We start from the raw sequence: 13,303 nt of genomic DNA on the forward strand, positions 1-13,303 counted from the left end.
GGATAAATCAACCCACAACATAGAGTAAGGTCCCATTTAGAAATGTATGAATTATTTCTTGTAATAAAATTTGGTTATGACCTCTCTTTGGAGGTGGTCAATCAGGTTGAGCTGAATTTTCTGACATACTTTAAATTAAAAATAGTTCAATTGAAAATCTAATGTGTATTAAGAAATAAGTATGATCCAATGCTTTAGTTGTAAACCAACTTTTGACCAAAATCTGATTATCCACCTTCAAATTATGTTAAAAACTAAATAAGCTCTTTTAATTTGTGGTTGATATATTTCAGAATATTTCAACTAGACAAAACAAAAGCAAGTTTTGAAAGAACCTGCAGCTTCAGCATTAATATATTTTAAAGCTACATGCCTCCAGATGAGCCAAAGTATGTTAATAAAATCAAACTTGAGAAAATGTACAAATATTTTACAGAAAATAAAAAGATTCAAGATTCAAGTTATAATTTACATCTGTTGTGAGATTAAGACTATTTTTTCAGAATTTATAACAATATTTCTACAGCTTTACTAACGCACTATGGGTTATTTTTGCATATTGTAACTTCTTTTTGGTAAGTTACGTGGGTTGCAAGTGCCATTGATAATGTGTTAATTACCTCCTGTTGGTTACTTTACAATATTGTGCTTTTGAATACATTTTCAAAATTTTCAAGAAAATATCATGAATCTGGAGGCATGCTGCTTGAAAACCTTGGTTGAGTAAATAATTCAGAGTGGAAAGATATAAAACGAATCCACAAGTTGAAGAAAATCTGATTGACCACCATAAAGTACAAATTTACAGCATGATTTGAATTCTATTCTTTGGATGATTTATTAAATGATTAAAATGTTGTTATATGCTCAAGAAAATTTAATTATGTTCTATTACTTTGTAGATTGTCTCTATTTGATATTCATACAATTCAGAATGACTCACATCTGGCATCTCACTGTCAACAGGTTCAGTCACTGGTAGATCTTTGGTCATAGAAATGTGGTCTAATTCTGAACTTGTCTCAACCCTAGTTGCAGTTGTACAGGGCTTTATCTTCTTCCCACTGCAAAATATACAATGTACTGTTTAGATAAAATAATCACAAACATAGTTATTATTAGTGAGAGTATTTAATTTATTACATGCTTTTCGATTGTTTATAGAAATATATCAGTGAATTAAAACTGGTAATTTCACTGTTTGAAACAGTGAAATTACCACTTTTGATAATTTCATTGTTTTGAACTTAAGCCCCTTACGTTGTTTCAGTGAAATACCAGCGTGCACAGTACTGGGTACCAACTTAATGACGTGACGTCGTAAATGACGTCACGTTGTATTATTATTGTTGGCGCGCTTTCATTCAGTATTAGGTTTAATGTCTTTTTAAAATGTTTCTTTTTGCATATAATAAAAAGAAAATTTGTTTAGTTTAGTGTAAGATCGAGATATATTTCACCTTGTGAACACCAAAAGTTCATATTTCACTCGTGGCTGCGCCACTCGTGAAATATACCTTTACGTGCTCACTCGGTGAAATATATTCCGATCTTACACTGAACTAAACAAATATCCTCTATATCATTTAGAAAATTCAGGAGTGGTGATGTCTGACAATGTCTAATGTTTAGCCATTTTATTTCTTGTGTAAACAAGGTAATGTCAAGTAATCTAACTCTACAGTTACAGCATTTGTTTTTATTTGTTTGGATTGTCAGACCAAACAAATAATGGTAGCGCAATTTCAGACCCTGATGTTCTTATTTGCAAATGCCGAAAGTAGTCCAAACTCCTCGAAGCAGTTACTTCCCTTCATATGTATATTAACGCCGAAAAATTAAGGGGAGATCAAGATTGTCAAATGACAGACGCATTAATTTTCGTAACGAAACAATAGTTCCCGATTGGTCGAAGATTTCTAATATTGTGTTTTTCTTATAGATATACATGCTTATATTCAGCTCCATGATTATTTACTTCAGTGTTAAACAACATGTTTACCGTGAATAAAATATATCGAATTTAATAAGAGTTACAAACTCTAATTTAGAATAATGTGGTATTCTTCAGGCAAAGATCTCATAACTCCCCGTGGTAGAGGGGTTTACTCGCTCGCTTTGAAAGCGAGAGGTCTTGAGTTCAAATCCCAGTTCAGGCAACTCATTTTTTTAATTGTTTAAACAAATAAACATTGAATTGAATATCAGTGTTGCAATTAGTCTAATAGCCAATTTACTATAGTAATAACACTAGAAACATCATTGGTGAAACTATGCAAACAAATTGGTTTATAATCCTACAACCTTCCCCTTCCTGACATTCTGAGACCCAAACAAATTCAGCGCCTTCTGTGCTTTGATTTATTATTTTGTTACAAAGAAGACACTTACCTGTTTTTTTCCTTTGATTTGCTGTTCTTGTTTGTAGCATCCTCACCATTGCATTTTCTAAAAAAAATAACCATAACAGCTTTGATATTAAGTTTTAAACATGAAAGTTTTGATAAGCATATATAAAGTAGGAAATAGTAAAAGCATTCTCACATATTGAAAATGTATTTATTTTGATAATCTTCAAGAAAATGCATTGCTTATTCAAGAATATAGTCCCTGAAGTTAACAGTAGAATTAAAATTACATCTTGCCCTGATAAAATTTCACACAGAACTTGAAAATAATTCAAGCAATTAAGCAAGGGACCTAAAAATTATTTTTCATTTCAGTTCATCACATGACCTGCATATAGAAACATTATTGTTTTGGTGATGGACAAATAAATAGCAACTTACTTAGTAAAAAGACTTTTCTTTGACTTAATAGCAAGCTTCATTTTCTTGGCCACAACACTGAAACAGATGTAGAAATCAATTGACTTGGTTTATTTTTTTTACATCAAATATGTTCATAAAATATTGTAATATCAATGTAATTTTATGAATACAAAAAGCTATTAAATTATTTATTTAATATCTGCATAAACATTTTCTGCACCTATTTCTACGCAATCTGAAGTGACCGGATCTACTTTAAATTATTTTCATCTTTTCTGTTAGCATTAAGAGAGAAGAAGTAAAATTTTATAGTCACTCCAAAAAAAATCTTAATATTAAAAGCAGAATGAATTAGCTATCATTTTGTATCATTTCTTGTCATAACATATAAACAAATCAATTTTACACAACTAAATCATATAAATTTCAATTACCTTCTGTCAATTTCAATCCTGACAGATTTAAGTTCTAGTTGCTGCTTTTTGGCAATGGTTTCCCCAGCACCGTAGGTAAATGGAAAGTTGTACTTCCCAGGTGTAAGTTCTTCAACTGCTGATTGTTCAATAACCTGCCTGACCTTTGACCTCTGAACCTTGCTGGTCATAAGCACCTCTCCCTTTTCAAATTTCTTCACTAGCTCTCCACTCCCAAAATATTTGTATTTGTTTCGTCTTTTCTCATGGATGATGAACAAAGCATCAACAGGTTCTTTTTTAAGGCTGCACAATTTTTTATTTATTCTTTTTAGCTGATTAACAAGCCGGGATTTTCTCATTCGCTGGGCCTGTTTTTTGTTTAATTGCCTTTCTTCCTCAGTAATATTCTGTTTCTCCATCCCTGGCTTCAATCTTCTGTAAGTTTTTTCCTCCATTTGTTATTGATCTGAAAAAAACAAAGAAATAATTTGTCATTTAACCATTCTTGCTCAGCTTGGATCAGTCAATTAAACAATCAGCACCTACAGACAGGATAAAAGAGCATGCTGTATATGTTCAGAAAGGCAATTAATAATGCTGTGTTTAGAGAATTTGAATCCATATGTTATGTTTTGCTGGAGACTTCTTGAAAATCAAATAAGACATTAAATGTTTGTTTAGGCATTGTCCGATGCAAATATCAATAAGGTTAAGAATAATTGACATTTCATATGACAATTCTATCTATCACTTTTCTGTAATTATTAAACTTCAGAAAATCTCAATAAATAGCAATTCACACTAATTATTGCACACTGAATTGGATCTTTATTTTTAAAGTAGGAATCATTTGATATGTAGTTTCTACATGCCATAATGTCAAAATACCTGATGTTGAGATTTTTTAAAAATCAATGTTCTAAATTTAATCATATTAAATATGGACACCCTGTTTATAAATACTGGTGTATACATCTTTTTATTTTTCTTTATATATACCAATAATCGCAAGTCAAGTTATCACATAAAGTTTATTAACTGTTAATTATAAATTGATCTCCATATATATACACCCCTTGTTACAAGTTGATTAATTGTTAAAATTTTAAAAAGGTAAATTCACTGGTTGACTAAAGCCTCTCTTTACTTTTGCTATATATAAAAGTACAAATAAAAATTGATATTCTAAAAAAAAACATCTTGCAATTCATGGGAAATTATATGTTGTCCTCATCTAGCATAAAAGGACCATTTAACAAGCTTTAAGTGTATACACAAGTATAAGGACACTAAAGACCAGCTTGACTGAAGAAAATTGAAACTATCTGATAGAGATTTGATGCTTTTGGGGAAGTAAATATATACATGTATGGTTCATACCAATATCTGAGCTTTGCTTGGATATTGCATCAGCTAATTCCTGTAGGAAGGAAACATAGTTTTCTTTCTTCCAGCCTTTCTTTTCAGTATAAAATAGTTGATTGTGGTATTGAAATTGAAATGTGTCAGGTATTGTTCCAAGAATTTGTTGAATTTGTCTTGAAAGTTCATCAATTGTCATTCTCTCTATACTTAGGTAGTCTCTTCTTTCATCTGGAGTCACTGGAACTGGCTGCCGGAGGAAGTAACTATCGTCTCTCTCCTCTTTCAAAATTTCCCGTTGTACATTGTAAATCCTTTTCTTTGTGCTTTCAGCATAGAAGTCAATTAACTTTTCATCTAAGGCAAGCCCATGCAATGATGTATGATCTCCAGTCTTCATAAGGTAGCCAGTTCTTCTGAAAACAGACTGCAATATTTGAACTGCTTTCTCAATATCAATATGTCTGAATGCATTGCTTTCTAATCCTATGCCAAACAAGGAGAGTGTGTTTTTTTTAATCTTTTCCAAAATTGAATTGTTCCTGCAAACTGTCTGCCATATTTCATCTGTAGGCATCCCTTTTGGTATCCAGGATTTCAACTGTTTGTTTTTTTCCTCCAGTACAAAATCAAAATCCTGACCTGTTGATGTATTTCCACTTGTAGTTATTGATGAATACAGGTCATTTAATGTCTGCACTTCTTTTGGCATGAGAATATCCTGCAGAGTATCATAAATTTCTATGCTCTGGTACTTTGGATGTGACCTTCCATGAAACAACTCTTTTGTCATAAACTTTGCACTTTTAAGAAGACTGGAGTTATTTCTTCTTACAGCCATCCTAAAATTTATGATACCCTGAGAAAACCTGCAAACTTGGTCCATTAGATACTTCATATTAGGATTATGTGTTGTATAATGTTCATTGGAGAATTTGAAGAAACCTTTTGCAAAGGGCTTCTCACCATTCAATAAGCATTGTCGAACATATGGTAGTACAAGTTCCCTGAGTGAACCCTGATGGAATATCTGCAAAAGTGTCCAGCTTTTATGGTGATCTTTACAAGATTTAGCATACAATTTTGCTGCATTAGATACAAAACCCATTCGCTCTGCTAATGTCTCAAAAAATGGTACCCAGTTCAGCTCAATGAAAGATTTGATTAGGTTCATTTCATAATGTCCAGCTCCAATTCTTAAAAAAAACCAATCAAATTCAAACAAAAAAGGACACTCCTCCAAGTCAGGGTGGTCTGTTTTACCATGGTTTACAAAGTCAGTCCTTCTAAGAAATTTCTGATTACACTGGAGACAAATAACTGCTTCTTCCTTTAACTTCTTGCATATCATGTATGGCAGGCCATCACAACATACAAAAGTCCAATGCCTTTTGTTCCCTCCATATAATTTTATTCCATTTTCCATTCCTATTTTGCGTAAAACACTTGCAACAGTCTCAAAGCTATTAGGGTTACAAAACACAGGATCCGTTAGTATGATTTCATGCTTGCCCTTGTGATTAGACGTTATATGACCATATCTAACTGATGATTCTTTAATTTCAGTACATCCATCTTTGTCTTCAAAGGTGATTCTAGCAAAGGTTGGTTCTGGTTTTGTTGGTTGTTCTAGCCCCATTTTCATTTGTTCTTTTGCCTTCTTTATTCCACCTCTATTGTTGCATCCAGAACAAACAAGTTTTCGTTTTGAATTCTCAGTTCCGCAATCTACACATTTAATAGAGGTTTGATCAATTGAATCTGCAGCCATTTTTTCATCTATTTGATCATGCACTTGGCCATCAACCAGTCTCTGTTCATTTAAAACAATACTGATGGCTTCATGTACTGAGACATGTAATTGTTCAAAGTGAAGCTTTTCCATCTGTTTGCATCTTTCAGAACTCTGTTCTATCATCTCTTTGACAGCCTCATTTAGATCTTTTTTTGATTCATTTGTAAGTGTATATGTATTATCTTCTGCCAGAACTAAGTTTGGTTTTAAGTTAGGATTGTTTTGTATCATTGAAACTGATTCTGATGACTGAAGTGACACGACACCCTTATTTGTAATGACGGAAATTTTTTGTTTATTTGATGGTTTAATTGTATATGATTTGCCAATTATCTGTTCATTGTCAAATACATTTAATAAATCTCCTTCTGGGCAAACAGCTGGAACTGTACCTTGTTCTTTCAGCCACTGTGTAACAGCTTTGTAGTGACCACCAGGACTAGAACTTCCATACATATCAACAGTGGTTTTACTACCTGTTATTGCATAATTACAAACATTCAATAAAAATGATATAGGCGATATTGTTGATGGACAAGGAATCATATATAGATGTTCAACAGCCCTCGCTATGGTTAAAAGTTTTGTCCTGTCATCTTTTATTTCAAGAATATCTGCTGAGAAGTTTCCAAGTCCCATGAGATATAAAATAATGTTGGGATTTCTGTTTATCAACCATCTATGTATATCAATATTGGCTACAGCTTGTAAATCCTTGTATAGCAAACTATATGACTCACAATCATCTTTAGCACTTTTGCTGACAGATCTTCCAAGAAAATAAGACAACAGACTAGTATCATCAGTAGACAGGTCTTGCACAAATTCCTGAAAAAATATTTTCTTGTCATCCACATTAAGACTTTTAAGTAAATCCCTGACCTGATGGAGAACTGCAAATGAAAACCCCTTTGGCGGGTCAGAGGCTGTTGATGTACTGGCTGTTAGGTCTGGGTTTTCCAAATTTTGAAATTGAGAATGCCTTAGAGAATCTGTTGGTAGATCTTTTGACACTGTCTTTTTCCTAGGTCGTCCAGAATTTCTAGGTTTGCATATGTCACAGGAAGAAGAATGTGGATAAAAATCTGTTGCAACACTTCTACGTCTCTTAAAAGATATATTTTTGCTTTCACGAACTCGATATAATTCGCGAGCATCTTCTCTACAAATAAAAACTGGATGAATATCTGTCCTATCTGTTTCAATATCAATTTTGTATAAACATTGTAGCTCTTCTTTAAAAATGTTCTTATTGTATGGTCTCTCTCCAACTTTATTTCCACAAATGCGACAACAAACCCGCAGTTTCTCAATATGATTTTGCAGCAGATCACTGTCCTCCATTACACCGTTTAAATTTTTGCTGAACTGTTCAAAAATATCTTGGTCCTTGAATGACTGGAAAAAAATTATGAAAGATTAAGTTATTAATTGCAATTCTTCTTTCTGAAGATGAGACTAAAATAGACTTGAATTTCTCAAGAATATGCTCCTGACCTTGCTTCTGGCTCTGTCAGTAAAGCTACAGATCAAATCCGATGTCAATATCCCTCAATTGATTCATTATACATTTTATCTATTGACAGCTCTTGTTGTCCCTTCACAAATCAAAAATTGCCTAAATGCGCCAAGTGACTCTTAAAAACAAGTAACAGCAAGGACTTTGTAATGATGTACCAGACAAAGTTTGATGAGAATCAATCAAGTATTTCACAAGAAGGTGCTATTTGAAATTTTGATCCTATTTATAACAGCACCCCATAAAAGGATTACACATGAAACCCAAATAACCTTTTATCCCATGGATCTGTGCAGACTTATCAATATCCCCAATGTTTGTTTTTTAGCCGGAAAGTTATTCATGAATACAACAAGCAATTATCACAGTATTGCAAGCAATCCATAAGTCCCCTACTGGTTAGAACCCAAACAACATTCTGATGGGCCATTGGCCATTCAATCATAGCATTGAATGAATGAACGAATGAATGAATGAATGAATGAATGAATGAATGTCATGACATTAATGAACTTTAATCTTTTGAGTTCTAAGTTTGTCTGTATCATAGTAATGTGTTAAGTTTCCCTGCCTAGTAAACTAATGTTTCAACTTTTCTCTATTTTAAGTGAACGTATTTGTTGGAAAAAATCTTTAAAAGTGATCTCAGGAAACAGTTTTTATGAACACACAGACAAACAGACTGATGGAGACATCCCTTTTACCAAAATATAACATTTTTTAAAGCAAAATTCTTAAAGAGGAGATAACTCTTGAAATAAAGATGCTAGATTTATGAACATTGTCATACATGTAACAAAGAACAATTATTTTAAGTTTAAAGATTATAAGTCACAAAAAGAAAAGTAAAAAAAATGACAATTTTACAAATATACCATTAAAATGTATAGTAATAAAGATGAAAATCAAAAAATAAATAAATATATATTATGTTAGGTTTTGATAATGAATGTTTATTTTGAATTTGAAGTAAATTCATTAAGAAATAAGAAAGTTTAAGAATGAATAAGAAAAATTCAAAGTTTAAGGATGAGATAATTCTGGAAACATGGATTCTAGATTTATAAACCTTGTCATATTATTATGATGTGGGAGTTTGAAGTAAATCCTATAAGGAATGTCAAGAAGATGGAGTAAAAAAAAACAATTTCTTGAAAAAAATCTAAGTTCAAGGGGGACATAACTCTGGAAATAGTCTTTCTACAGTATTGAAGTTTGTCACAAATGTTGAGTGATAATAATATCTTATATATATGAAGTTTGAAGTAGATTCATCAAGAAAACTAGAACTCCGCGAGTCGGATGTGTCGCCTTGTGAACAATATAGTTAAGGAGAAATGGCCACGACAAAAATGAAATTTGAAAATCAACAAAGGGCAATAACTCAAAAAATAAGAAATGCAGAGTACCAGTTCTTGTTCACTGCACTTCTTCTAAATATGATATATCATCCTATTAAGTTTCAAGTCCATAGCTTTTATAATGTATGAGAAATGGCCCGGACAAAAAAAGGATGAACATTAATAAAGGGCAATAACTCAAGAAATAAGAAGTGTAAAGTACTGGTTCTTGTACACTGCTCTTCTTCTTAATGAGATCTATTATCCTATGAAGTTTCAAGTCCATAGATTTCATACTTAAGGAGAAATGGCCCGGACAAAAATAAAGTACGAAAATTAACAAAGGGCAATAACTCAAAAAATAAGAAGTGCAGAGTACCCGTTCTTGTGCACTGCACTTCAGGTCATTATAAGAAGCATGCATACCAAGTTTGAAGTCAATCCAACTGATAATGACTGACTTATGCTCTGGACAAGCTTTAGGGGACGCCGACATTTAAGTAACCCCTATATGTCGCCTTTTTCAAGGCGACACAAAAAGAAGTTATTAAAAAAAAAAAACATTTTTTTCGTTCAAGGGAGGTTATTCTGATAATTTTTAAGTTATAGTTGTCAACCTTGTCATATATGATGTGATTGATGACAAAAAACTTATATTTAAAGTTTGAAATAAATATCTTTAGAAATAAAGAAGTTATAGTGAAAAAGCATAAAAAACTAAAATAAAAGAATCTTGAAATTCAGTCTATTTTTTGCCATAGCATTCAGACAACATAGGGAGAAAAGAAAAAAGATGTGAATAATCTCCAGACTGCCATCTACCCATATTTCAAGTTTCATAAAAATATTTTCAGTACATTTTGCGTTATCACTGGATCCAGTATATGTGTTAAATTTGATGACAAAAAACTTATATTTAAAGTTTGAAATAAATATCTTTAGAAATAAAGAAGTTATAGTGAAAAAGCATAAAAAACTAAAATAAAAGAATCTTGAAATTCAGTCTATTTTTTGCCATAGCATTCAGACAACATAGGAGGAAAAGAAAAAGCTGTGCATAATCTCCATACTGCCATTTATACATATGTCAAGTTTCATAAAAAGATTTTCAGTACTTTTTGCGTTATCGCGGGATCCAGTTTTGTGGACTGATGGACTGACAGACAGACAGATAGACGGACAGACAGACGGAGGATAGACCTAAAGTCCACTCCGGTTAAACCGGTAGGGGACTAAAAAGGCAACAGTTTCTAATTTTGTATCAGAAATATGGCAGATTCTAATAAACATCAAACAGGATGAAAAAGATATTCATGGCACTGGTGCAATAGACCGGAATGTCATGGTATACGTTGTAAATGGCATAGACCATTATGATAAAGAAAGTTACAATGGGTAGAGGGATGTTTGTTTAAATTTATACAAAAGGTGAAGAAAAAAAATATTCCTATTAAAAATAAGTCTTTAATTTAAGTCATGTATATCTGTAGAAACTGCATTAATTTGAATTGATCTACTTAAAAATGAATAAATATTATCAGCTTATTCAAAATTTAGTTTTGAATTTTTTTCTTTATTTTCTTGACAATGTTTTTTTTCTCCCAATATTTCTGCATATGGGACTCATAGTGGTTTTTGCAAACTTCATCAGTCTTTCATTCAGCGGCTTCAGAATATTTGAGTGCCAACTTGGCTTTGAATAAGCTCCCAGTAGTATTGTGAATTCCCCCCCCCCCCCACATTAATGGCCATTTTGTCATAATGTTAATCTCATTTCAATGATGGGTCATTACCAGGCACGTGCTAAGGCAATAATGCTGGACATGGTTGCTTACTGACATTCTGAGTTTATCTAAGGTGGTGTTTGGCAACAGCTACAACAATATACATAAACATAAGTCAATATGAATCTGATTACATAACTGTCAATATCTGCACAAACACATACATTTTTTACTTTTTCTAGAAGCATATAATTATATAAAGGTATTGAAGATGTAAAGTTTCTACATGTACATGTAGTAACACAAACACTATATTCAGAAAACAAATTTATTGCTGACCCCTGTAACTCATGCTGGGCGTGTAAATGGCCATTAAATTTAGATTTCATAGCTGTTAGCAGATCAATGATAAGAACCAAGCCTCAACCCAACATTAATGACATGTGCCAATCATGCAAAAATTTCCCTAGACAACCCAAAAAGAAGTAGCAGGTAAAGGAATGATACATGTGTTACTCTCTGGTTCATCTTCATTAACAGAAAATGACCATTCATTAATCCCATGGTAAAGCTAATGACATTAGACATGAATAGTAAAATGCATCATTCAGAGAACTGACTTTCTTCAGACAGAATTCTTGAAGAATTTGTAATTTCAGAATCAGGTAAGTTAAGTATTTTTCATAGTACAATTTTATATCATGCCTGAGAGAAAACAGGATCACTCAAAGGTTATTATATAAATTTGCTTTATCATTCATCAACTTATTTTATATTTTATTTTAGTTGTAAATAATATTATCAATACAAGGTATATAATTATGAAACTTAACATGATTGTGAGGTCAATGATTATGATTCAAAAGATGTTAAATAACATTTTAGTAATATTGCTATCATGCAAAACTTCCACAAAATTAATGTTAATAAAAATATGTCTAAATTATTATTTTTTTCAAGAGGTGCAAGCATATAGTTGCTGCATTTGTCAGTCACACTTTTTTCTAGAATAATTTGAAACTAATAATTGATCCCATAAGAATATAATTCTTGTGTGTAAAAAGTGATTTTTAACTTTTAGGTATGTCAGGATCATCAGACACTGAACCAGATGATGATTGGATTTGTGCAAAATGCCATCATAGACCAATCAACAGTTTAAAGCTAGAATATGATTTACTGCCTGGTGACAAAGTCTTCTTGATAGACTCAAATGGGGAAGTTTGGTTATTCTGCAGGGGGTGTCGGCTGAGGTATCACTTAAAGTGTGTTGAAAATCTACCAAAATGTGTTACTAAAGAAGATATTGGAATAGATTACTACTGTGAAGATTGTGGCATGTTTCTCGTTGGTGCATATGATTCTGAATAAATTTCACAACAAAACTCATAATAATTTACCTACATAAGTAAGTGACTAAAGCTTGTTTGACATCAACTAGACAGTCTACCTAGATTGCAATTAATGAACAATTCAAAGCTTAGTTGCTTACATATATTTTGGTTAAAGAAGCACCTGAAATTTTGTATTAAGGCCACTTTTTTAATCTAAGCTTAACAAACACCTCCTATAAAAAGATGTGATATCAGGATTTTTCATGTATGCTGATGAAAATTGCTGTGATAAAGAAGATATGCAGTGAACTAGTCATTATAAACTAAAAATAAATGTGCACACACTTGAATAATGACTTTAAATACAAGAATAAACAAGAGCACTAGATACTAGAATTATGAATATTTATACCATTTCTAAAATCTTAGTATATTTTTTCTCAGGTTTGTTTTTATCGAAATATTTTTGCTCATCTGGAAACGTGCAGCTTTGATAATAACTTTTTTGCATGGCTGTTAAAGTTTGACTTTGAATACATGTAGGCAAGTGAAAATTAAGAATTCCAATCCCTGTCAAAGTTATATTGTGTGCATATATCATGTCAAATCATTAAAATTTGCTTCATTAAAGCATATCAGTATGAAAACTAAAAAAATTCAGAAAATACTGCTTATAAGTGTCTAACCACCTTTAAATTTGTAAGAAGGATATATGATTTGGTCAAATCACCTGGCATGTTTCTTTAGGGGTTGTGTAAATCTTAAAGTTTGTAACCTAGGATAATGAGTAAATTTATGAAAAAAAAATTCAAAATTTTTGGAACATTATCAATCTGTTAGTGAAATTCAAGTTATGCTGTTAGCCATTAAACTCAATAAATAATAAAACTTTAAAATGTGTCTATTTGTTATCTTTTTTCAAATCTGTCATTCTGCCATGGTAGGGCGAGTTGTGCGGATATGAGCCACTGTGAGAAAAATATTTAGAACTAGAGATGTGTCATCACGCCATGGATGCCCCCCGCATGCAGCCAAAATTTCA

General features: G+C 31.9%; 2 protein-coding genes across 5 annotated transcripts in view; both read right to left on the bottom strand.

The window, feature by feature from the left end:
• LOC132749515 (heavy metal-binding protein HIP-like) overlaps nucleotides 1-13,303 on the bottom strand; it is a 124,630-nt gene that overhangs the window by 20,927 nt on the left and 90,400 nt on the right. The gene's annotated exons all lie outside the window — the stretch shown is intronic.
• The window catches only part of LOC132749514 (uncharacterized), a 42,911-nt gene that overhangs the window by 12,482 nt on the left and 17,126 nt on the right, over nucleotides 1-13,303 (bottom strand). For 2 of the 4 annotated variants that reach the window (XM_060739307.1, XM_060739308.1), the window contains 2 exons: nucleotides 4,568-7,742; nucleotides 3,515-3,653 (listed from right to left, as the gene is read on the bottom strand). In XM_060739307.1, coding sequence (XP_060595290.1) covers nucleotides 3,646-3,653; nucleotides 4,568-7,688 — 3,129 coding nt within the window. In that variant the 5' untranslated portion in view covers nucleotides 7,689-7,742 and the 3' untranslated portion in view covers nucleotides 3,515-3,645. Of the gene's footprint in view, nucleotides 1-943; nucleotides 1,065-2,391; nucleotides 2,449-2,789; nucleotides 2,847-3,205; nucleotides 3,654-4,567; nucleotides 7,743-13,303 lie in introns of those variants that run through there. The other 2 variants (XM_060739311.1, XM_060739310.1) reach the window with 2 other exon arrangements.

The sequence above is a fragment of the Ruditapes philippinarum genome, unplaced genomic scaffold (genome assembly GCF_026571515.1).
Source record: "Ruditapes philippinarum isolate M1 unplaced genomic scaffold, ASM2657151v2 ctg4108_1_1_1_1, whole genome shotgun sequence".
NCBI classification, from domain to species: Eukaryota; Metazoa; Mollusca; class Bivalvia; order Venerida; family Veneridae; genus Ruditapes; species Ruditapes philippinarum.